At 44.8% G+C, this 25,844-nt stretch overlaps 1 protein-coding gene across 2 annotated transcripts in view; it reads right to left on the bottom strand.

Moving 5' to 3' along the window:
- Positions 1-25,844, bottom strand: part of VOPP1 (VOPP1 WW domain binding protein) — a 99,534-nt gene that overhangs the window by 23,678 nt on the left and 50,012 nt on the right. For both annotated transcript variants that reach the window (XM_049096310.1, XM_025449202.3), the window contains exon 3: positions 3,871-3,948. In XM_049096310.1, the coding sequence (XP_048952267.1) occupies positions 3,871-3,948 (78 nt within the window). The remainder of the gene's footprint in view (positions 1-3,870; positions 3,949-25,844) is intronic.

Raw genomic sequence — 25,844 nt, forward strand, 5'->3', positions numbered from 1 at the left:
TAGGACAGGAAATTATTCAGGAAAGGGCAGAAATTGTGGCTCTCTGACCTGTCTTCTAATTCATTATTCACTGAACAATTTTAAGCATCTGCTCTGCTCCCAGCACCATGCTATGCATTACAGAGAATATGGTGAGGTCCCTCTCAACCCATTAAACCTGAGTTCTAGTAGAGGAGAACAGCAAACAACAAATTTACAAAATCAGTGATTTACAACTCTAGTAAGTGCTAAGAAAGAAAAATTAAGGTGCAATCAAGGGGGGGGGTGTATGGTGAAATACATATAAAATTGACCCTTGTCACCAATTTTAAGTGTACAATTCAGTGCAACAGGTTTTAAACAAGGGTAGGTATTATAGCGAGGCAATCAGAAAAACTTCTTTTCCTTCAACATCCGAGCTGAGTTCTGAAGAATGGAAAGAAAAGAGGCAAGTTGAAGAGGAGGCAAGGCACGTTCTGGCTGGAAAGAACAGCATCTATGCTCCAGCAGGAAGCTAGGCAGGCGAGAGGCCCCAGAGCATGGCCGGGGAGCTAAAGGAGCTCCACGGTGCAGGGGCCTGGCATCTCACCACTGAGATGCTGGAATCACACAGGGAGCCGTTCGAGCTCTTAAAACCAATTTCCCTCTGGTGGACTCAATTATAATCGTACATTCAACAGTGGGTCCAACTCTAAGTATCTGAGCAGGAATATGAAGCATAGAGAGGCTGACTGTCCACAAAGGTTTACCTTTTCAAATAACCTTGCCACTTACTCCTAAGAGACCCGGCGCCTGGATTAGAAAATGCACAAGACCTCTGAGAGATATGGGTCCCTTCCATGAGATAAGCTGCCATGCGGATTACACTATCAAAAGGAATTATTCTTTTGCTAGCCAAGTAAGAACGATATCGCACCTCATACTTTAGACTGATATAAAGTAAGTACAAGGCAGGGACAGGGCAAAGTCACATGGCAGGGGACCAATGGCCAGCTTAGGTATCAGTCATCATCAGAGTCATTCCTCATTGAAATATTACTCTGAAAGAACTTATTTTAAGAGAGAAACTGATAAGGGGGCAGCAAAATGAATTTATAGTAATATTGAAAGAGAGAAAGCAGGACCTCAGTTAGGGAACAGGAGTGGTAGAGGAAGAGAGGCAGTTCTTTGAAGTACTGAGGATGGTGTTCTACAAGTTCCTTTTCACTGCTGAGCAGGTTTGGGGAGCTTTCCAGGATTAAGACAGGAATTTTCTGCCTTTTCTATTGTCGAAAGTAGTCTGATTTGTTCAGCTCAAGTTGTTTTTTCCAATTCCTTCCTGCCCTCCCCCCAACACTTGGTTCTCTCCTTGAATGCACTGTCCCTATGCAGACCCAGGTGCATTCAGCTCCCTGGAGTGGCGGCGCTCTGCAGCAGGCCTCATGCACCACACTAACCCTGCCAGGTGCACTTCTTCCCAGGCCTATGCAGACCCAGGTGCATGCCTCTGGCATCAGAGGCTCCATCTTGTGTCTCCGGAGTGGGAGGCACCCGCAGCAGGCCTCATGCACCTCGCTAACCCTTCCCAGTGTGCTTTCCAGCTCTACCAAAGGTGCTACTGGTCTAGTTTTTCTAATCCTCATGATTTCATTCACACCGTGTGAGTCAAATTTTTTAGAACTGGCAGGGCCTTTTGAAAGCATTTTCATCTTAAACCTTTGTTCTATGTAAGGAGACAGAAGTCTTCAGAAACGAGGTGGGACCCAGGAGAGCAGCCCTTCCTTCCCTCTATGTCCAGCTCCATATTCCCATCCCTGTGCCTCTCTCCCAAACACCTGCCCCCCCACATGAGTTTCCTGACACTCTCACCACTTTGGCTCTTCTTAGCTCTGTCCCATCAACATGTGGGTCCTTTGCACAGAACACCCTCTCTGAGACCCGAGGTCAGAAGCTTTGCCAGCTCTTCCCAACTTCTCTGGCATCAGAGGCTCCATCTTGTGTCTCCAGGACACTGGTTTAAAACTCTCTACATACAATTACCTATTGAGACATCTGTGCCTTTTAGGAGCCTGACTACGGGAGATGCCTCTCCACGGGACCCTGGTACACACCAGACACTTCATGTTTACTGAGAGGAGGAGGGCTTGGAGCAGAACCCAGGCATCCTTTGACTTTAGCTGGCACCCCTCAAAATTATACCTTGAGGGCAGCTGGGGTGGCTCAGCAGTTTAGCGCCTGCCTTCCACCCAGGGCATGATTCTGGAGTCCTGGGATCGAGTCCCATGTCGGGCTCCCTGCATGGAGCCTGCTTCTCCCTCTGCCTGTGCCTCTGCCTCTCTCTCTCTGTCTCTCTCATGAATAAATAAATAAAATCTTAAAAAAAAAAATTATACCTCGAGGAGTTCTCTGGCTATAGAGAACCTGTTGTCAGAATCTCAACACTTATAACTTGACCACATCTTCCCGCATCTGGATCCTCTGATTTGATGGCCCTCACGAGATGTCTCTGTGTAGGGGTCCCACTAACTCCCTGCGTGCTATCTTACCAATGCACCCCAACTCTAACAAGTGATTCTGATGAGTAGTTCAAAGGCACCTGACTGCTGGTTCAGGTAAAGCTTCCTGGGAAAGCTAACAAAAGGTGTTTTAGTTTCTAGGCCCTCACCTTTCGCCTAGGCTCTCAATTTTTTTTTTTTTTTTTTTTTTTCCCTGAGGGAGGGTAGGGGCAGAGGGAAAGAGAGGATCCTAAGCAGGTGCAGAGCCCAACATGGGGCTGGATCTCATGACCCCGAGATCACGACCTGCGCTGAAATGAAGAGTCAGATGCTTCACTGAATGAGCCACCAAGGCACTCCCTGGACTCCCAATTAAAAAAAAGAAAAAAATCACATAATACCAAAACCTTGACAAATTTTTTTAACTTTGAGGAGCGTTTCACTGTGAGGAACATCTGGTGCTTCAGGCCACGTGGCATAACTTCCTATTTCAGGATTCTTACCCCCAGACAGTCCTGCCTCCTCGTACTGCAAGGCCCCCTGGGGGAAAACTGGTGGGAAGGATCCATGAGGCTAGGCAAAGCTTGAAGTGCCGCCCCTCCTGGTCCTCCCGTCCTGGTCCACTCCACCTTGAAGCGCACCCAGAGATGGAGACACTTAGAAAATCTTAGGCTTAAATTAAAAAAAAAAAAATTACCTTCTCTTACAGAGTTTTAGGCACCAGCATGGCACCTGGCTCCGGGGGCTGGCCGGAAGTAGTGACACGGAGGCCGGAGAGGTCAACGCCAGCCCCAGCGGCGGCCAGGCCAGGGTGCGCCGTGACCCGAAGGCAGCCTCGGAGCCGCGGAGCCCGCTCACCGGTGTTTTCCGTAACCGCGGCCTGGGGCCGGCGGTCGGAAGGGAAACAGAAAACCTCACACAATGTTTCACGTGGCCGCTGCGACGTGCTTATTAGTAAGAGTCCTCGAGGCCTCGGAAGCCAGAAATGGCGGAGCCCGAGGTCAGCAGGGCGCTGCGGGGTCCCCCGGGGGGCGGGGCAGGGTGCTGCGCGCCGGAAGTGCCCGCCCACCCGCCTTCCGGCACATCCGGCCCCGTCCCGCCCCGCCCCGCCGGCGCTGACCCCGACCCCGTGGCGTCCTCGCGGCCGTTTCAGAGGCGCGGCAGGGGGCGGCCCCGGTATCGAGGGGAGGTGCGCCCCGTCGGCCACGGCCCGGGCCCCGCTCCGCAGTCCGGGCGTCCGGCCGCTCTGCCGTCCCTCGCGGGGCTGGAAGGTGGCCGGCGGGCCGCCTGGCCTCGGAGCGGCGCTGGGTCACGGCCACGAGCCGGCCGGAGGACGCCGTGGTCCGCGTGGTCCGCGCCGTAAGAGGCGCCGCTCCGGGAGGCGGGGCCTGCGCTCCCCGGGAGGGGCGGGACCTACCAGAAGTACCACAGCCGCTGGATGGACAGCGCCCGCACGCAGCACCGGGAGCCACAGCAGTCCTCGTACGGGCGGCATCTGAGGAGACAGAGAGGGCGGAGGCTGCTCAGGGCCCGGGGCCGCCGGGACGCCCCCCTCCCCCCCGGGCCCCACCGTGCGGCCCCGCGGACCCGCCTCCACGGCTGGGACCCGGACCCCCTGACGAGGCTCGGAGGAGGGGTGCGGCCCCGCGAGCCCGGGGAGCGGAACCAGACGACGTCCGTCCCGGTCTTGCCACCTGAGGGTGGGGGGCTTCTGGCAAGTCACTCAGCCTCGGTGAGCCTCAGCTCCCCATAACTGCATTTTTGCATTTTCCCCCAGAATACGCGGGGGGGAGGGCAGGACCCCTTTAAAGTGCTAAGTTTTAAGGCCATCACGCTTATGCGGACTTGAAGAAAAACAGGGCGTCACATCTAAGAACTGTTATCTCGTGTCTTCACATAGACACCCATGCAGACGTGTGTGGACCAGGTCACAACCCAAGGATGTTTCTCCAAGGCTTCTGAGGTGCGAGCTCCAAAAGCGGACAAGCTCAAGTTTCTGGCGTGTCTGGATGAGCTGCTTTCTCCTCCCGTTGGGTCCAGGGCCGCTTTCAAGTTTCAAGTTTCCAACTAGGCGGTCACTTCCTGCTGCCAACGATGCCGGACTCCTGCCTGGGTCACTCTGGTCAAGCGGCTATTGCAGTTTTATTCCTAATTCTACCAGAAGATGCCCTGCAGTGATGAATTTCTAGAAGATGCAACTCTCACGAAGGCCTTCTCAAGTGGGAATGTCCCTGCTCACCTGCCTACTCCTGAGCACCTCCTGAAGGAGGGCAGGAAGCGGCTGTGGAGGGGTGGAGAATACAGACGGCAGGTATTTGCGCCTTCGGAGAAATGAGACTGTTAATCCCTCCATTGCTCTACGACCTTTGCCACCATGATGTTTCCCGTGTCCTTCCCTCTGGGTTTCGCCCCTAACTATAACTAAACCTGCCTCGAGGACAGCCAGAGCTAAGGGTACACTCAGGGAGTCCACCCAACTCTGGTAAGCATAAACTTGGTATAAAAAAGGAAGGCAGGTACCGGGATAAACATCTGGTGAACGGATCATCTTTCAAGAGCTGAATTTGATTAAGTGCTTCCTTCACAGCTATACTTACAAGCAAGCATTTGCGACTTTGAAACCTAAGCCCCTGCAGCATCCTATTTCCCAGATTAGAAAAAACACACAGGACAAGAACCCTTACAAGCCTCTTGTCTCAAATTCTACACACGTACACACACACATACACACACGTACACACGTGCTCACACTGCCCTTGGCCTGAGAATCAAGATAGAAGTATAATGACTTGGTGTTGTTTTTTTTATTTTAAAGATTTTATTTATTTATTCATGAGAATACACAGAAAGGAGAGAGAGAGTGAGAGAGAGGCAGAAACACAGGCTGAAGAAGAAGCAGGCTCCATGCAGGGAGCCTGACATGGGACTTGATCCCAGGTCTCCAGGATCATGCCCTGGGCTGAAGGCAGCGCTAAACCGCTGAGCCACCCGGGCTGCCCATGACTTGGAGTTCTAATTCAAATTACTCTCTGTTGGCAAGACTCAACATCTAAGTGCTCAGCTCTTACTTTTCAGGATCCAAATTTGGAACACTAACAGTAAATATGTGTTGTCAACTGATTATCTGCTTTCTTTTCTCCAAACAGAGCATCTTTTATGCTCCCTTGGTTAGCTGAAGACCCATTCACTCCAAGCATACTTGTTGCTCATCTGCACTCCTGGACCGGCTCCCAGGGTGGATGCTGACGAGTGCCAACCTCTTGAAGGAACACGTAATTATCCATGGAGTGAAACTTGTGCCCCCTTTCTTTCTGCTACTTTTTTTTTCCCAGTGAACCTGCTGGCAAAAATTGGAGCCCTAAGAACATACCTACTGGCATTTCAAGCAGCTGTGATTATAAAAGGAATGTTAAGTGTACAGGGAGCTGAATCGAAAGCAGTAAACATTAGCAGGCAGGCCAGCATACTAAATAAGCCCTCATCTGACACATCAGGGCGCCTGGTGCCCAGCTCTGAAATGGCACAGGCGTTCCAGCTAAAGACAGCTCAAGACTAACCAGGCGTCTTACCTTCACTGTGTTGGATGCAGAATAAATCAGGACAGAGACAACAGAATGGAACTTCCCTCCTTGAGCTATACTATTCTGCGTGCCACCTCAGACTTACCGTAGAAAGGAACAAACACCACTCTTCACTAAATCTACTCTTCAATGTATCTAAATTTTAAGTCTAGGATCTTGAAAGACACAAACAGCTTCAAAGATGTGAAAACAGCATGTACATCCAATGGGTCCCTGGAACTGTGCCCTGAGAGCCAGGTGTTCTTCACTGTACCCCATGATCCAAACAGATTTCTGATGAGGTCAGAGTAGGCGGTGTGAATTTGTAATTAACTACATTACAGAGATAAAATGAGACTGCCCCGCCTCTCTCCTCCAGCAAACGATAGGTGGTGAGGTCCTGAGGATACATAATGTAAAAGGAAGCATATGTGTGGAAGCATATCTGCCACAAGTTAGAAATGTCAGAGCAGCAATGAGATACAAATAGAACAGGACGGCTCCCTCAGCAGTTTCAGGCGGCTAAGAAGTAAGCATACGTCACACTTGGTGCTGTCCAGGAGGTAAGGGCGTCTGGCCATCGGACATGTGCTCTTAGCCGTCAAGTCTAAATCTCAAGAGCAGAAAAGGATAACACAGCAGAGCAGAGCACATTCAATGTTAATGGAGTCACAGAATCTTTGTAGTAAAGAAGAATGGCCAGATGTTGATATATTAACTCTTTCACATGATGTGAAATGGTAATTTGTATTTAAACTGATTCATGGGGGATCCCTGGGTGGCGCAGCAGTTTGGCGCCTGCCTTTGGCCCAGGGCGCGATCCTGGAGACCCAGGATCGAATCCCACATTGGGCTCCCGGTGCATGGAGCCTGCTTCTCCCTCTGCCTGTGTCTCTGCCTCTCTCTCTCTCTCTCTCTCTCTGTGTGTGTGTGTGTGTGACTATCATAAATAAATTTAAAAAATCAAAAATAAAAAAATTTAAACTGATTCATGGAAAATCATCTCAGCATCTGGTATATCAAGTAAAATATGAGTTAGGGGGATCCCTGGGTGGCGCAGCGGTTTAGCGGCTGCCTTTGGCCCAGGGCACGATCCTGGAGACCTGGGATCGAATCCCACGTTGGGCTTCCGGTGCATGGAGCCTGCTTCTCACTCTGCCTGTGTCTCTGCCTCTCTCTCTCTCTCTCTCTCTCTGTGACTATCATAAATAAATAAATAAATAAATAAATAAATAAATAAATAAATAAAACCTTTAACAATATATCAGTTAAGTATTCAGAGTGGAGGTCTAGAGATGGAGTTTGTGGGGTCTGGGTTTTTTTTGTTTGTTTTTTTAGTATTCAGTAAAGAACAGGGCATGGTTCACAAATGACAACGTTAGAGTTTTAAGTAAATTCCCATCAACATTGTGTTATTTAAATATGCTAATCTATTCCATTACCTGCTGGATTAGGTCTCCGCAAACCATTCCCTTCTAAGTTTCTGCCAATACAACATTTTTTTTTGCCGAATCCCAAGTTTCTTAGTTTGACAGTGGCCTAGTCTCCTGCATTTTATGCCTTGTGTATCTTGATATCTAGACTTGCTTCTGACACTACTTTTATTATCATGTTTGCTCCCAACAGAGCAAAGCACACAGCAGATGCCTGAAGAAGACTGAGTTAGATTCAGGAGGTAAATTCACATTATCAGAGACCCTCAATAATCTGAGAGAAACTGGATTTCTTGGAAAAACTAAACTCAGCCCCACAAGGTTTGGAGAAAACTCTAAAAGGTACATGAAACTCTGGGGGGACAGAACAGAGGTCAGCTTGATCCTCAGCCTGCCCAACACATTTGGGAAATCTCTCTGTAAGAGCTTGAAGAGCTCTAGGCCTTACTTGCATGAAGGACTCCAGCCTCTGACTATCATCGTGATGGAGTTTCCTTTCTGCCTCCTCACACAGAAGCTGTCCATTCCCTACTGCAGGGTCTCCTGAAGTGCACACCTTTGATGGTTACAGGGCATTCTTCCCCATACAGAATCCATGTCTGGCCCTCACTGCTCCCCTTCCTGCCTTACACGGACCATTGCAGAATAAGTAGCCCTATCACCATCTAAAAGAATTCTCTGGGCAACCCTGGTGGCCCAGCGGTTTGGCACTGCCTTTGACCCAGGGTGTGATCCTGGAGACCCAGGATCGAGTCCTGCGTCGGGCTCCCTGCATGCAGCCTGCTTCTCTCCCTCTGCCTGTGTCTCTGCCTCTCTCTGTGTCTGTCATGAATAAATAAATAAAATCTTTAAAAATAAAATAAAAGAATTCCCATGATTAAATTTCATGTCTGAAATCTGGTCCATTATGTCGGTCAGTCTGGAGCTTGGAGAACTTCGTGCTGTCACCCAGGCATTCATGATTCCTACTAGTTTTCTGTCATTTACGTGAAGAATCCAAGTCAAGTTTTCTTGGGACCCAAGAATGTCCAACACTACCAAGCCCATCCTGCTCCTTCTGTCTGCCACAGCCCCACAGCAGATGACATGCATGGCAGTGTCCAATAATGGCACAGTAAGACCTGGTAGAGAATAAGGCTTGGGTCTGAGCATGAAGCGGACTCTTTCCACACCTTAATGCCAAAATCTAGAACCAGAGATCTTCCCAAAGTCCAGCAGGCTGCCTGGAACAAGTAAATCAAAGGAAGAAAAAAAAAAAGAAAGAAAGAAAGAAATCCACCCTGCTAAGTGAGTCGTGGCCTAACTGCATGGAATGTTGGGAGGTGGGCAGGGGTGTACACTAAAATTTAGCAGTCTGCAGATGGAGGGGGAGCGTGAGCACCCTGGCAGGTGCAGTACCAACCCACCACTAAGTGGTCTTCTAATCAGCCATCTTAGATGCTGACCAATCAGATAGGTTCACTGCCTGGATAAAAACAAAGCAATAATTGAATTATATATTTACTTAGAAAGGAAAGAAAATAAAGGATTCAAGACCTCTCCTTACAACCTTGAGTATGTTTGCTACAGCAATTCCATATTGTCATTCAAATCGGAGTATTGGGAATGGAGCTAAAGCTGAATTCCATTAGAGACCTTACTTCCATGTTAGCATTTTATTAATCATAATTGTATAGGTACAGCTCTCACACCAGTTACAAATCCACTTAACTGGCCTATTTATTTATATCAGAATTCCTTGTCTTTATCACTGAGCTATTGTGTGAGGGGCTATTAAAAGTCCCCATGAGGGATCCCTGGGTGGCGCAGCGGTTTAGCGCCTGCCTTTCGCCCGGGGCGCGATCCTGGAGACTCGGGATCGAATCCCACGTCGGGCTCCCGGTGCATGGAGCCTGCTTCTCCCTCTGCCTGTGTCTCTGCCTCTCTCTCTCTCTCTCTCTCTCTCACTATCATATAAAAAAAAAAAAAAAAGTCCCCATGAAACTCTGGCTCAGGGCAGCCCCGGTGACGCAGCAGTTTAGCGCCGCCTGCAGCCCGGGGTGTGATCCTGGAGATCCGGGATCGAGTCCCACGTCGGGCTTCCTGCGGGGAGCCTGCTTCTCCCTCTGCCTCTGTCTCTTCGCTCTCTCTGAATGAATAAATAAATAAATCTTAAAAAAAAAAAAAATGAAAGAAACTCTGGCTCACTGTCAAGTCACAGATCTCCCAGTTTTATGGTCCCTTTAAAAAACTCAGCCCGATTTCACAGGACATTAGAGGGGCAAACCCTAATTAGTTGCAAGCAATCACAAAATATCCCTTTAATCTCATCTAGATGATTCTCCTGAAGCCTCCACTGAGAAGCTGACCACTGGAGCAACTGCCCCAGGTCAGAAACCCACTTTTAGTCTTTCCCCATATGCCTTTTAAAATCTAAGCGTGCGGGGCTGCTTGCTTCCTACACATATTGACATCCTGAGTATTTCTGCTCCTTCCCTCCTAAAAAAGGTCATATGTGATCTTTGTGACATTTCAGGATTCCCACTAATTCCCTGAAGCATCACTTCCAGATGCATATCAATGAGTCACAACCATCTCTTGCCCAACATTGAGTCTATCATCCTAAACTCTATGACTCATCACTAATTCTACCTTCCTGTAACAAGCCTTTTTTTCTCTTAAAGATTTTATTTATTTATTCACGAGAGACAGAGAGAGAGGCAGAGACAAAGGCAGAGGGAGATGCAGGCTCCCTGTGAGGAGCGTGATGTGGGACTCAATCCCAGGACCCCACCCAGATCACAACCTGAGCCTAAGGCAGATGCTCGACCACAGAGCAGCCCAGGCATCCCCTGGTAACAAACTTTTTTACCATATATATATATATATATATATATATATATATATATATATGATTTATTTTTTTTATTCATTCATTCATTCATTCATTCATTCATTCATTCATTCATGAGAGACACACAGAGAGAGAGGCAGAGACACAGGCAGAGGGAGAAGCAGGTTCCATGCGGGGAGCCCGACGTGGAGACCCCGGGTCTCCAGGATCACCCCCTGGGCTGAAAGCAGCACTAAAACGCTGAGCCACCCAGGGATCCAGAGACACAACTTTTAAGAGAAAACATCTCAAACTTGAATAAACCAGAACTGGTTGTACTTAGCATGGTATATGGGACTTACCCAGAGAATTTTTACCCTTACTTTTACCATGGGAGAGAATACTATAAATGCTTATCATAATGGGCAAAGGGCTCGTTCAATCTGGCCCTCGAATCACTCCTGCCACAGAGTAGGGACACCCAGAATTGAGGTGAAGAGATGAAGTAAAATGGACCAAGGCTTTAAACTGCTGCTGACCTTTGCTAACTTCAAGTTTAAAGACTCTAACCTTGTGTTTCTGGGATAGAGGTTTCTCCTCTTTTCTCCTTTCAGTAAACTGCTGATCCCTTAAAATCAGTTCTATTCAACTCTCTCCTGAAAAACAAAGGACTTATCCCTCTAGCACCAGGTTAACTTTCAGATTAAAAAACTAAATTCTGGTCAGAATAGTGAATTAATACAGAAAATGTAAAATAGAAGTCCTCCTTTGATCTTACAGAATTTAAATCTGATAATAAGCTTCATCTTATTGAAATAGCACTGGCATGGAAAATATAAATGGACTGGTATGAATGTGCCAATAAAATTGTGAAAACAGACAGATTATAGTACCCATTAGCCCAAAGTCATGACAGTCTGAGTAAGGCTGACACCTGGCTTACTTTCTCAGCTTTACTTTTACTTGAGTTGGTTAACTATTATTTACATGCTCAGAACTCTTAAATCTACACTCTGTCTCTGGATTTTCTACTGAGCTGCAAAAACAAAGCCTCCACTGTCCATACTTCTGGGATGTTCTGCAAGAACTTCAAACTCAACATGCATAGACCTGACATCCCCTCCTCCCTCTTCTGCTTAATTCCTCCCTAAATCTGCTTTTTTCATGGTCTCTATCATTGTCTGTCCAACTAGAGATCTCTGAGCAACTGGCTCCCTTTTTCCCCCACATTGATTCTTCTGTGAAATATTATTTAGCCCATCACTGCGTTCTTTAGCTCTCTTTACACTACAAGAGTCAGATCTTCCATATTTTGCCCTCACTACAGCAACAACCTCCTCACCCCTGTACCGTCCTGGCAGCTTTCTGAAAGACCAAGCTGATGCACTGTGCAGAAGGAAGTCTCAACCACTCAGACTCTTCTCAGTGAGCCTCACCTTCATTTTTCCATCTTATCTCCTGCCACCTGCCAGGCACCCTATAAACTCTAGCCTTGTGGTTCCCCAAATATATGATGTATCTTCATACTTCCATGTCGTACACCTTCACTAAAGCCCCTAAAACTGCTCTTCACCTTTCCAAGGTCAGCTCTGTGGAGTCTTCCCTAACACCATCCCCTCATTCTCTCCCATACACCATGATCCTCCCTTTGCTCCCATTCATACAGCTCTCATCATGTACAATATTACCATTCACAGCTAATAGCATCTGTCCTCCACACCGGACCCCGAGCCTAAGAGCAACCCTATTTCATTCCTTTAGGTACTACCCATGTGCCATGGTTCCTGGTACATCATAAGTGTTTTGCCTTAGGCAGAACTAACAATACAATAGACAGGAGACTCCCTAGATGGAACAGCACAGTAGGTAAAATGAACTCAGACTACAAAGGATACTTTGATTACAATATTACACCCAGTGCTAGCTAGGATAGTTGGAAATACTTAACTCTTCTATATGCTTGGCTGATTATATCATGACAACTTTTGGGATATTAGTCTGGCAATGTTTATTAAAATATAAAATAAGCATAGCCTTTGCTAACACAATTCTATTTTTGCAAAATTATCCCCTGATAAAAATAAGTTCTACCACATTAAGATTCAATATGTAAAAAGATGTTTATTGGGTAGTGGGGCATACTAAAATCCTTTCTCCAAACTCCTGGGACCAGATATATGGAGAATATATATATATCTCCAGATATATGGAGAACTCGTTTGGATTCATGGATGATAAGATAGGCAATACCATTTATATATATATATATTTTACATATTGCATTATATAATTATAACATATAATTATATATATTGTATTATATAATGCAACCAAGCAAAACCTGTATTGAAATATATAAGACATCTGTTAAAATAATCAAATAAGGAGGCCATTAAACTGAGGTGGATTTAGGGCCTATGTAAGCCAGTCAATTCCTATAAATGCCTGAAGGCTAAGAACAATCACTCACAAACAGTCAGCTGTTTGTGCAACCACTTAAATCACAGCCAATTAAATAATTTCGTTGCTTGGCTTCTCTATAAAATCCTTGCCCCAACCTCCTGTTGGTGGAGTGCTCCTAACTACTTTGAGACTGCCCAATTTGAATAGATGTTTATTCAAATAAACTCTTAAGAATTCTAATATGCCTCAGTTTATCTTTTAATATATCATATTAGTGGAATATTAAAAAGCATAGCCTTATGTCTATTCAAATCCATTTTTGCTACCTGATGAATTATTTAAAAGTTTATTTACATGGAACATTCTCTAGGATAGCTCACATGTTAGGCCACAAATCTCCATAAATTGAAGAATACTGAAATCATATGGTGCATTTCTTTTGACCACAGCAGTATGAAATAGAAATCAATTACAAGAAAAAATAATGGAAAAAACATAAATATGTAGAGAATAAAAAGCCAAGGGGTCAATGAAGAAATCAAAGAGGAAAGAAAAAAATACACGGAGACAAATAAAAAAGAAAATACAATGGTCCACAGTCTTTGGGATGCAGTGAAGGCAGTTCTAGGAGAGGAATTTATAGTGATATAGGTCTCCTTCAAGACATAAGGAAAATCTCAAACAATCGAACTTTACATCTAAAGACAGTAGGCAAAAAAATGAATAAAGCCCCAAATCAATAAGAGGGGGAAATAATAAAGATCAGAGTATAAATAAATAAACTAGAAATTAAAAAGGAAAAGATCAATAAAACAAAAAACTGGTTCTTAGAAAAGATAAAATCAACAAACCTTTAGCAAGACCCATCGAGAAAAAAAAGTAATAAAATCAGAAAGAAAAGAGAAGTAACAACTGACATCACAGAAATGCAAAGGTTTATTAAAGACTGCTATGAAAAATTATATGCTAAGAAACTGGACAACCTAGAAGATATGGATAAATTCCTAGAAACATACAATCTTCCATAACTGAAATTACAAAGAAATAGAAAATCTGAACAGACCAATTCTGGTAATGAAATTGAATCAATAATCAAAAACTTCCAACAAACAAAAATTCAGTGCTAGATGGATTCACAGGTAAAGTCCATGAAACATTTTATTCTCCTCAAACTAATCCAAAAAAATAGGAGGAAGGAAAACTTCCAAATATATTCTACGATGTCAGCCAAAATCAGACAAGGGCACCGCAAAATAAGAAAACTACAGGCCAATATTTCTGATGAACATAGATGTAAAAACTCTCAACAAAATATTAGCAAACCACACTCAAGAATACATTAAAAGGCTCATTGACCATGATCAAGTGGGATTTATTCCAGGGATGCTAGGATGACTCAACATTCACACATGAACCTATGTGATGTACCACATTAACAAAATGAAGGATAAAAACCACACAATCATCTCAATACATGTAGAAAAAAGCATTTGACAAAATTCAAGATCTGTTCATGATAAAAACTCTCAACAAAGTGGATTTAGAGGAAACCTATCTCAACACAATAAAGCCCATATATAAAAATTCCGCAGCTAACATCATACTCCATGGTGAAAAACTGAGAGCTTTTCCTCTAAGATGAGCAAGAAGATGTCCACTCTTACCTCTTTTATTCAACATAGTACTGAAAGTCCTAGCCACAGCAATCAGACAGGAAAAAAAAAAAAAAAGATATCCAAATTGGTAAGGAATAAGTAAAGAAGTTATATATAGAAAACCTTAATGACTCTACAAAGAAAAAAAACTATTAGAAGTAATAAATTCATTAAAGTTGAAGGATACAAAATTAATACACAGATATGTTGCATTTCTGTATGCTAATAATGAAGTAGCAGAAAGAGAAATGAAGAAAAATTCCATTTACAATTGCACCAAAAAGAATAAAATATTTAGGAATAAACTTAACCAAGAAAGTGAAAGACCTCTACTCTGAAAACTATAAAACACTGATGAAATAAAGACAACACACAAAAAAAATTAAAAGTACATATAATACTCATGAATTGGAAGAATTAATAGTGTAAGAATGTCCATACTACACAAAGCAAACTACAAATTCAATGTAATTCCTATCAAAATACCAATATGTTTCACAGAGGGTTGTCCTAGGTCATTTGGGTTGCTATAACTAAATACCACGGACTGGGTGGGTAATAAACAACATAAATTTATTTCTCACAGCTTTGGAGACTGGGAAGTCCAAGATCAATGATAATGATCATGTTCTCATGAGGGCCCTCTTTCTGATTCATAACTGGTACCTTCTTCCTGTGTCCTCCGTCACATGGTGGAAGGAGCAAGGGACCTCTTTAGAGCCTCTTTTATAAAAGCATTCACAAAGGCTCAGCTCTCATGACCTAACCATTTCCCAAAGTCCTCACTTCCTAATACCAACACCTCTGGGAGTTAGGATTCAACATAGGAATTTGCGGGGAGGGACAGAAACATTCAGACCACAGCAGGAGTCTAGCGATCTTAAGGCTGGGTAACCAGGGAAGTATTTCTCCCTGCTCTGAGGGCAAGAAAATACCTCTATCTTATACCAAGAATCTTCCGTGATAAGCCCAACAATAAGAACAGAGAAAGAAGAAAAATTGTTCCTTAGAATGTCTGTCCCCAGACTAGACCGGACACACCCCTCCCAAGGCTGCTATGCAAAGGCTATGCTCAGCTGCCTCATCATGGCACAACTAAAGGGTTAGGTAAAGGGGCATGCAGATGAAGCACAGTGAGGGAAGCACACCTGCTCCCTATCCCCACCACTCCTTTCCACTCTGCACATCCCTGAAACTCCCAGTGCTTCTGGGAGGACAGCGGGGCACATGGAGTCCAGCTGACCTGGCAGAGATGGAAACTCTCCAATAGGCTTAGGGTCTGACAACAGAAAAGGGAGGGACAGTGCACACCAGCACCTCCTAATCATCAGAGGTGGCCTTGTGTCTCAGTGCCCCCCGGAACTAATCTTGGCACCTCCAACTCTGGCAGGCAGGTAAGATGGCCCAGGCTGGCCTGGCTGTGGCTCTGCAAGGCCTCTTTCTGGGATGCTGATCTGACATCTGCAAGTAATATTTCATCCACTTGCACAATTATTCACAACAGAAAAATGAACCTAGAGAGATGCAATAAACCAGGTTAATGTGAATGCTTTAAAAGAAGCTTCAACACTCCAATGGGAGTAGGGCCTGAAGACGGCCTGGTCAAAACCAATAGCAAGGAAAGGGCAGTACTGGAAAGAATGGCCTCTGTCCCAGAGCTTGGCACATGTTGCTGCCAGATAAGCCATGGACCATGAACTCCTTCCTGGATGGCAGGTCCTGGCTCCCTCATCTTTGCTTCCCATGGTCCCTCCCCAGGTACTCAATAAATGTTAGAGAGATTAACATATGGCCCTGGTGATGTAATCATTCATTATATTTCACGTATCCCATCTTCCTTTTGTATTTGACCAAAACACTTTCCATCCATGTGTTCCCTTCCATTCCCTTTGAGCCGGGCATGGTGTGGATTCCCTTGAGTCTCACGGGGGTTGACTTCCAAGAGATTTCCCCACATTCTCTCCTTCAATGGTACTTAGATCTAAAGCCAAAGCTAAAATAAGTGAGTAGATGGAACATCTAGAATTCAAATCCTCTGCACCTCTGTTCTAGTCATGTGGCAGACACAGATATGACCAGTTATGCAAAAGACCATCAAAGAAGCTACAGGCCCAGGTAAATGGCTTAACCTCACCTGTTGCCAGTTATTTCATTTGTAAAACTATGTAAGAATGGTTTTAAGGTTTTCTGAGTATTCTAAGAAAATATAGATAAATCAAGGATGACCTTTGGGGTCAAACCTTTCCCACTGGCCAACTCTCCAGAGAGCCAGTAGTTTATCTCACTTCAAAATCATTGGTGTCTAGTTAAGAAGACCCGACTCACTACTAACCTACCCTCAACTTCCTGGAACAAAATGACTAGATTCATTTCTTCTCATAAAGAACAGGAAATATGCACATCTACATCACAAGCTTTCTCTGGCTTGTTTAAAATCACATGAAAAAAGACACTGTCTGAATTAACATCCAGGTACCTGACTTTCACAAAGCTTCAGCTCAGCACCTAGCCAGATGTCTTAGGAACCTCAAAATCTGAAACACTGAATGGTCACAGGCTCCTAGATCCATCCCACTGGCTGACTGTGCGATTAACATCTTTCTCCTACTGTTGTGTCAATGCTAAGACCTACAGAAGAGAGATGACTCATTCCTTTAAAAGAAAATATTAGGTGGTTGCTTTGTATTTGGCAAGATGGGTGGACCCTTAATGAGCTAAAATCCACCCCACATCTGCATGCTTGTTTCTTCTACAATTCATCGGCCTACTTGGTCATTCATCTTTTATTCCCTATGCTAGATAGTATTTTGCAGACAGCTGGAGGATGTCACAGAATAAGCATGACGAGACCTTGGAGTACTCAGCATAGGAAACTGAGGCCCAGAAATGTCAGGAGATTTGCCCATGATCACACGTCAACCTAATGGCAGAGTAGGAATAGAGAAGGTCTTGACTTCCAGTCCCTAAAACATCTTCCATCACTAAAGATCAACGGTGACTCACTCTTGCCTTCCCCAGGGGTGAGGCCACCATTTGTTTCAGTTACTAAATGTGCACCAAATGCTTTCTCTCAGGCCCTGTGTTAGCAAAGAGAGAAGAAAGCAAGACAGAACTCGAGTCCTCAATGGACTCCTAGTCTAGGAAGGAGACGATGGATGTTTTACTTTGGCAACAGGAAATAAGTCTGTTGGTGGAACATGGTACCGAAGATAATTTAGCGTGAAGAAATCCAAACAGGTGATGGTAATTATGTACATCTAGGTAGCTACAATGGAAACCTAATTATCTTTAAAAATTAGCCTCTATTAGCTTGGTAACTTTTTTTTTTAAGATTTTAAATTATTTATTCATGAGAGACACAGAGAGAGAGAGAGGCAGAGACACAGGTAGAAGCAGGCTCCATGCAGGGAGCCTGATGCGGGACTCGATCCTGGGACCCTAGGATCACACCCCGGGTGGAAGGCAGGTACTAAACCACCGAGCCATGCAGAGATCCCTAGCTTGGTAACTTTAATGCTGAAATAAAATTCAGGAACATGAAGGGAAGCAGGATACATGCACCTCAGCTGAAACAGATAAAGGAAGAGAGGTCACTATTAAGAGCTTTCTGGAGGAGACCATATAACAAGCTTAGAAAGGGCGCTGCACAGAATGTGCGTCAGCTGTTGTCATTTTAGGTCTTGCATTATAACAATTCCCTCATAATTCCCCTGAATTGTGGAGGGCCCTATCTCAGCTGCAGTCTGGAAAACTGAAGGAACCCTCTGCTCTGCCTTGGTCTGAGGGAGACGTGGAAGCATGGGTGGATCTTGGGGGCCACTGCAGAGTGAGCCAATGCTCTGAGGTCCTGCCAGCCCTCCATGTGAGGTTCTTTTACCACTGTCAACTTTGGAGAAGGCCCTGAGGTCTCTGGCCTCACACTTGGAAACTCCCCCATCCATGTGCCCATCACAGACTCGGCCCTGGAAGATGTTCCATTTGCTTCTGCCTCCCAAGCCATCTCCCACCTCTGCTCTTGAAGACATAGGTTCATCCATAGATGGTGGCTGTGGGCAAGAGAGGCTCTGGGACAAGCCTCAGGCTGCAAATCTCAGCAGAAAGGGTGACATTTCTTCTAGAGAGGAGAGACACTGCTCCTGATTTGCGGGCCCCCATCCCCCCTCACCCACAAAGGGGTCAGTTGTGGCCATGGCACCATCCACTCAGGCACCAAGGGCACCCCATGCCAACCTCTGGATACCGGAGCCAGGCTGGGAAGGGCCCTTCTGAGAATCACCAAGGGCATGCCCCGCAGTGAGCCAAACTCATCCAGTCCTCCTGTCCCTCTGTGTGTGTGTGTGGGGGGGGGGGGGGCAGGTGGCAATCCCTGTATGTGAAGTCAGGGATGCCAACTGGTCATCTATGGACACAGGACCCTGACCTGTGTCCTTCCATAATGCAACTACGTATTAGTGATGATACGCTCATTGTGACCATGCACAGGAGTATCCACCCTCACCGCAACCGAATATAGTAGTTAACACATTACCATACCTACTTCCTAACAGGAGAACGAAGGCCTGCAAGCCAAGTGATTTGCCGAGTTGCTCAGCAGGTGAGAGCAGGAGAGCCCAAAACTACCTCTCCTATGCTGCATGGCTGCCCTCTGCACACACAGGAGTAATGGGTACACTGAGACAGGACAGTAGCTCCCAGTCACCTGACAAGGCACAAGGGACTCAGTGCTTCCTGCAGCTACCTTAACATCAAAGTGAGCTCCAGGATGTGAGGCTGCATTTAGACAAATGCCACCTTTGATTGCAGTACTTTCTGGACTCTAAACAAAGAAGGAGGAAAGAGCACTCCTTCAGATCCGTGTGGCCCTGTGCCTGCCAGTGTCCCAGGACGTGCTCCTTGGCAAGGTCTTTCTCTTATCTTCTTATCTAGTGCCTCCTGCTCACATGGTGTTCTAAGCTGTGTAGACAGAGGGGGCTGAGTGAGCAAGTCCTTGATAGAAGAACAATTCAAGCAGAGAATGAAAGTGAAGGAACTACATTTGGTGAGGCCACATGACCATCCAGCTATTTTTAAATCATACTGTTGCTAGGAGGAGATACTAGGAAGCTCTGAACCAAAGTACAAAAAAGGCACGTTTTAATTAAAGGCTTTTGAAAGGGCAGCCTGTAGATAAGAAAGAAAGGTAGTAGAGTGAAGGGGAGGGGAAAAGGAAAAAAAAAAAAAAAAACATTTGAAACGTGTTGTTCTTCTGTTTGGATTTCAAAGGGATTTTTTTTCTTCAAAAATAAGGAGAATATTTTGTTTGTACATACATTGTATGCAGGCTTCCAGCTCAACAGAGGTTAAAAAAAATGAAAAGAAATTTTTTAAAAATTGAAGGGAGAAAGATAATTTAGCGTGAAGAAATCCAAACAGATGATGGTAATCTTGTATATCTAGGTAGCTACAATGGAAACCTAATTATCTTTAAAAATTAGCCTCTTATAGCTTGGTAACTTTAATGCTGGAATAAAATCCAGGAACATGAAGGGAAGCAGGAGAAGTAGGAATACCATATGGGACTTCGGCTGAGACAAACGAAATTAGATTTCAAATAGAAGAGTTAAGTCTCTAAAACAAGTTTGCAAACTAGATGTTCTCTCCCTAATGCATTCTTTCCATGGTAAGTTATAGGCACAGAACAGAGGTATCATTTGGAATATGTTTCCTGCAGGGGAAAAAATCCTGTCACAGAATTAAGAGGACACCATCTCAGGTAAACATATCTTTAAGGAATTACCTTTTTGGAGAATTTCATATAAAGCACTTTACCCAGAAGAAATGAAAGGCAGAATGAACCAGAAATGTATTTTTGAAGTGAGATCTGTTATAACTCATGGGTTTTACATTTCATGTCAAAGGTGCTTCAAAAATAACTGCTCAGTCACACATTATTATACTGCAGCTCCCCGGAGCATAAGCACCTTCCATGTCTTGTGCCACCGTCTCCCAGCAACAGACACGTCGGCAGACGCTCTACAAGTGTCTGTGGACTGAATGAGTGAAGCACAGCACCCGCTCCCCCGAGCGGTACCCTGTGCAGTGAACATGAGTGGTGAGGCCAGTCTGGTCCTCCAGTGTAGAGACCATACGGTTCTAGTCTGGAAGCTAGATCTCGACCTCCAGGCTCCCAGTGAGGGTGACTCAAGCTGGATACAAGTCACCTGTACCCGCACCACCATCTGTGCCACCTTGACAGAAACCATGATAGGGTTTCAAAGAGGTGAATAGGGAACAACGGAGCTGCTCCTCACGTCTTCCGCAGACCCAAGTGCTTCTGGTTGGGTTTGTGATCTTTCTGTGCTACCATCTGGCCTGCAGCATATCTGTCCTTGAGCAGCATGAGCTTGGGTGAAGGAGACTCTATCAAAGCCACTTCTCCTCACTCCTCTTCATTTTCCCAATGTGCTGGAAAGCAGGGAGGAGAGCCTTCACATACGAAACACCTTGCAGGTACAGTCAAAGGGCAAGCTCAGTTTGTAGAAGGAGCAACCCTGTGTACACACAGAGGAGATGCAAGCTGGCCTTGGGTACGTGTATGTATTTATGTCTGATTTCAGTGCTGACCACACACAGGCCCCATATTACCAACCAGGTCAACATTCACGTTCACATTTCATGAAGAAGCTAAGTAAGCTAAGTAAGAAGCTAAGTAAGAAGGTCAAAGGCTAGTAAAGAAAGGATGGGTGGAACAGACATGTGGAACTAGATAGTGACTTCATGATGCTGTGAATATACTATATGACGCTGAAATATTCACTGCAAAATGGTGAATTTTGTTATGTGACTTTCACCTCAATTAAAAAGAAGGTCACAGAGCAAATATTTGAACCCTGATCTTCTGGATCCTAGAGCACTTAAAGTCTGTGATTAAGGAAAGGGAGCCAGAGGGGCCCCTGGGTGGCTCAGTCAGTTAAGCATCTGCCTTCAGCTCAGGTCATGATCCTTTGGGATCGAGCCCCACGTCATCTCTCTCACTCTGCTCTTCCCCCTCTCTCTCTAATAAATAAATAAAATCTTTTAAAAAGCCATCTATATATTCAATGCAATCTCTTCAAAATTCCAATGGCATCTTTCACAGAAATAGAAAAAAAAAGTCCTAAAATTTGCATGAAACAAGAGACCAGGAATAGCCAAAGCAATCCTGAGAAAGAACAAAGCTGGATGTACCACACTTCCTGATTTCAAGTGTACCATAAAGCTACAGTAATGAAAACAGTTGGTACTAGCATGAAAAGATACATTGACCAAAAGAACAGAACAGAGAGCCCAGACATAACCCCTCCCATATACAGTCAATTAATACTTGACAAGGGAGCCAAGACTCTGTGAGGAAAGAATGGTCGCTTCAACAAATGGTGCTGGGAAAGCTGAAGAAATGCATGCAGGATAATAAAATGGGACCTCTATCACACATCACTCACAAAAATTAACTTGGAATGGATCAAGGACTTGTAACACCTCATAAACTAAAAATCATAGAAGAAAATATAGGGAAGAAGCTCCTCACTATCTGTCCTGGCAACAAGTTTTTGGATCTGATAGCAAAAGCACAAACATCAATAGAAAGGGCTACACTACATTAAACTAAAAAGCTACTAGGGATGCCTGGGGGGCTCTGTGGTTGAGCGTCTGCCTTCGACTCAAGTTGTGATCCTGGGGTCCCGGGATCGAGTCCCTCATCGGGCTCCCTGCAGGGAGCCTGCTTCTCCCTCTGACTGTGTCTCTGGCCCCTCTCTGTGTCTCTCATAAATAAATAAATAATTTTTAAAAAAATTAAAAAGCTACTACATAGCGAAAGGAACAATCAACAAAATGAAAAGGCAACCCAAGGAAAGGGAGAAAACATGTGTAAACCATTTAACAGGTAAGGGGATAAGATCCCAAATATACAAGGAACTCCTACGACTCAATAAGGGAAAATAACAATAATGATAATCTGATTAAAAAGGGCAGAAGAACTAAATAGACTGTTATCCAAAGAAGACAAATAAATGGCCAACAAGGACATGACGAGGTGCTCAAGGTTTCCTCATTATGAGGAAATGCAAATCAAGACCAAACAGGGGTATCACTTCACACCTCTCAAAGTGGCGATCATCAAAAAGATAAGAGATAACAAGTGTCCAGATATAGAGACAGGGGAACCCCGTGCACTGCTGGAATTGTAAACTGGGTCAGCCACTCTGGAAAGCAGTAAGCAGAGTCCTCAAGGGACGCCTGGGGGGCTCAGCGGTTGAGTGGCTGCCTTTGGCTCAGGGCGTGATCCCAGGGTCTAGGATCGAGTCCCGCATTAGGCTCCCTGCATGGATCCTGCTTCTCCCTCTGCCTGTGTCTCTGCCTCTCTCTCTCTGTGTCTTTCATTAATAAATAAAATCTTTAAAAAAAAAAGGAGAGTCCTCAAAAAGTTAAAAATAAAATCAGAATATATGATCCAGCAATCCCCACCTTTAGGTAAACATGGAAAGGAAAGGAAAATAGGATCTTGAAGAGATACCTGCAGTCCTGTGTTCACTGCAGCATCATCCACAATAGCTATGATACGGAAGCAACCTAAATAAGATGTACACACAAAATGAAATATTATTTACCCACAAGAAAGAGGGAAGTTCTTGCATTTGCAACAACACAGATGTACCTTGAGGGCATTATGGTAAGTGAAATAAGTCGGAGGAAGACAACACTGTCCGCTCTCTCTTACGTGTGGAATCCAAGAAAGCCAAAGTCAGAGACAGTAAAATAGTGGCTGCCAGAGCCTGAGGAGACATGGGTCAAAGAGCAAAAATTCCCAGTAGTAAGATGAGTAAGTTCTGGAGATGTGAAGTATAGCCTGGTTTTTATAGCTAACAGTACTGCATTATAGACTTTCAAGTTGCTAAGACGGTAAATCTAAGTGTTCTCACCACAAAAGAAGAAGAAGCAATTATGGGATCCAATGGAGATGTCAGCTAAAGCTTATGGTGGTAGTTTATAATATATCTCAGATCAACACTTTAAATTTATACAATGTTATACATCAATTATATCTCAAGAAAGCTGGGTAAAACAGAAAGAATGTGCAATGGTTCAGAAGAGCATTAACACAGGTGTGGATTCAGGTGAAGGGGACAGAGAGACCAGAGGTCAGATCACGAAGACTAGTGTGTATGGCTCGGGTTTTCAAGTGGCTGTGGAGTTAAATGGCATTAATTCATGTAAGGGGTATAGGACAATGCCTAGGCTGTAGTAAAATTCTCAATATTACTATTATCACTTTTTATATTAGCTTCAGCACCCTAATAATAGAGTGATTTTACTTTCTAATTTTTTGGGGATCCCTGGGTGGCTCAGTGGTTTAGCCCCTGCCTTCGGCCCAGGGCATGATCCTGGAGACCCGGGATCGAGTCCCACATCGGGCTCCCTGCATGGAGCCTGCTTCTCTCTCTCTGCCTGTGTCTCTGCCTCTCTCTCTCTCTCTTTCTCTCTGCCTCTCATGAATAAACAAGTAAAATTAAAAATACATACGTACATACTTTCTAATTTTTAGAACCCTCCTCACCACTGGTAAAGAGAGCTGAGAGGAATCCAAACCAGCAGACCAACCACACTAAAGACAAGAACAGGGCTTGTCTCTGCTCTCTGTCATACAAAAACCCCTTTCCAAATACAGGGAATAAGTAAGTGAATAAAGGATTAAACAAACAAGTAAACACAAGAATGGCAATGACTTCCAACTCCCAACCTTAAAAAAAACAGAAAATAGGAGCACCTGGGTGGTGGCTCAGTGGGTTAGGAGACCAACTCTTGACTTTGGCTCAGGTCACGATCTTAGGGTTGTGAGATTGAACCCAACTTGGGCTTCATACTCAGCAGGGAATCTTCTTGGGATTCTGTCTCCCTCTCCCCCTGCCCCACCTCCCGCTCACACACTCACCTGCATGTGTGCATGTACCTGCTCTCTCTCTAAAATAAATAAATATATTTTAAAAACAGGAAATGGTTCATTAGCGGATCTACAAAACAATTTGAGAAAGATCTGTTTTCAGGGGCGCCTGGGTGGCTCAGTTGGTTAACTGCTTAACCAATTTTTCCAAGTGGGTTTTGTCTTTTTGCAGCTGCAGAGGCCTTCAGCCAGAACTCTGCACTGTGGGGCACTGGGAACCCCTGCTTGTCAGTGTGTCCCCATTCACAGGCAGGTGACCATCCTCCTCCTATTCTGGTCTCTTTCAGATCAGAAATTCCTCAAGAGGGACATCTCGGTGGCTCAGCGATGGCGTGTCTGCCTTTAGCTCAGGGTGTGATCCCAGAGTCCCGGAATTGAGTCTCACATCAGGCTCCCCACATGGAGCCTGCTTCTCCCTCTGCCTGTGTCTCTGCCTCTCTCTGTGTGTCTCTCATAAATAAATAAATAAAAATCTTTAAAAAAAATAAAGAAAAAGGAATGCCTGGATGGCTCAGCAGTTGAGCGTCTGCTTTTGGCTCAGGACGCGAAACCGGTCAGGGGGTCAAGTCCCACATTGGGCTCCCTATGAGGAGCCTGCTTCTCTGTCTGCCTATGTCTCTGCCTCTCTCTCTGTGTCTCTCATGAGTAAATAAATAAAATCTAGAAAAAAAAGAAAAAGAAATTCTCGACGAATGGCAGGAAATAAAAATGTACATGTTGGCCAATTAAGAAGTAACATTCGTTGTTACTAGTATGTATCTCCTGTCCAATCTCCCTATAGATAAAATATACAGTGTTTCTGCCATAATGCAATTATATACATTACTGAATGATCTCATGTTTTACAAAATGTACTGTCAAAAATAATACTTTCTAGAAAAAATTGGTGTGGAGTGGAGCATTCCTCTCAAAGCCTACAGAACTTCAAAACACAATAAAAAGAATAACTGATAACCCGGAGAGTTAATCTGACTACTTAGGCAGGTGTTCAGCATAGCCAGGGGCTAACTCAGCAGACATTAAAAAAAAAAAAAAAAATACAGAAAACGACAGGAGTTAAATACAATAATGCTTTAATCAGAGTAACACCAGCAGGCACCCAGGGCACTGGAAGAAGCATAACCTGCTCTAAGCCAAGGGCCATGAAAGGCTGACTGTCCCCTGTCTAGGGAGGGTCCCAGGCCCGGGTGATCTTTTTGACCACTGTCAAAACACACACACACACACACACACACACAGCAATTGATGTAAGGGTTTTTTCCTATCCTGCTCAAGTTCAAAATTCTACTCTTACTACATTTTCTCCCTTTCCCTAGGAAAATGTGTATAAACCAACATCACCCTGGCCCTCCTAAGACATCTTGCTCCTTTTGTCCAATTATGGATGAGTGGATATGTATCCCAGAACAAAGCACCTGGTATTTCACGCTGTCCTCAAAGGAGGTGGTCCGCACAAGCTGTGTCCTTAGAGAGGTCACCTGCACATTCATGAGCAGAGGCTGGTGAAACCAAGGGTGAAGGCCTCCCTGGACTGAGTTTCACCCATCCTAAAAAAGTCCTATTGCCTCTG

Source organism: Canis lupus, chromosome 18 (genome assembly GCF_003254725.2).
Source record: "Canis lupus dingo isolate Sandy chromosome 18, ASM325472v2, whole genome shotgun sequence".
Classification (NCBI taxonomy): domain Eukaryota; kingdom Metazoa; phylum Chordata; class Mammalia; order Carnivora; family Canidae; genus Canis; species Canis lupus.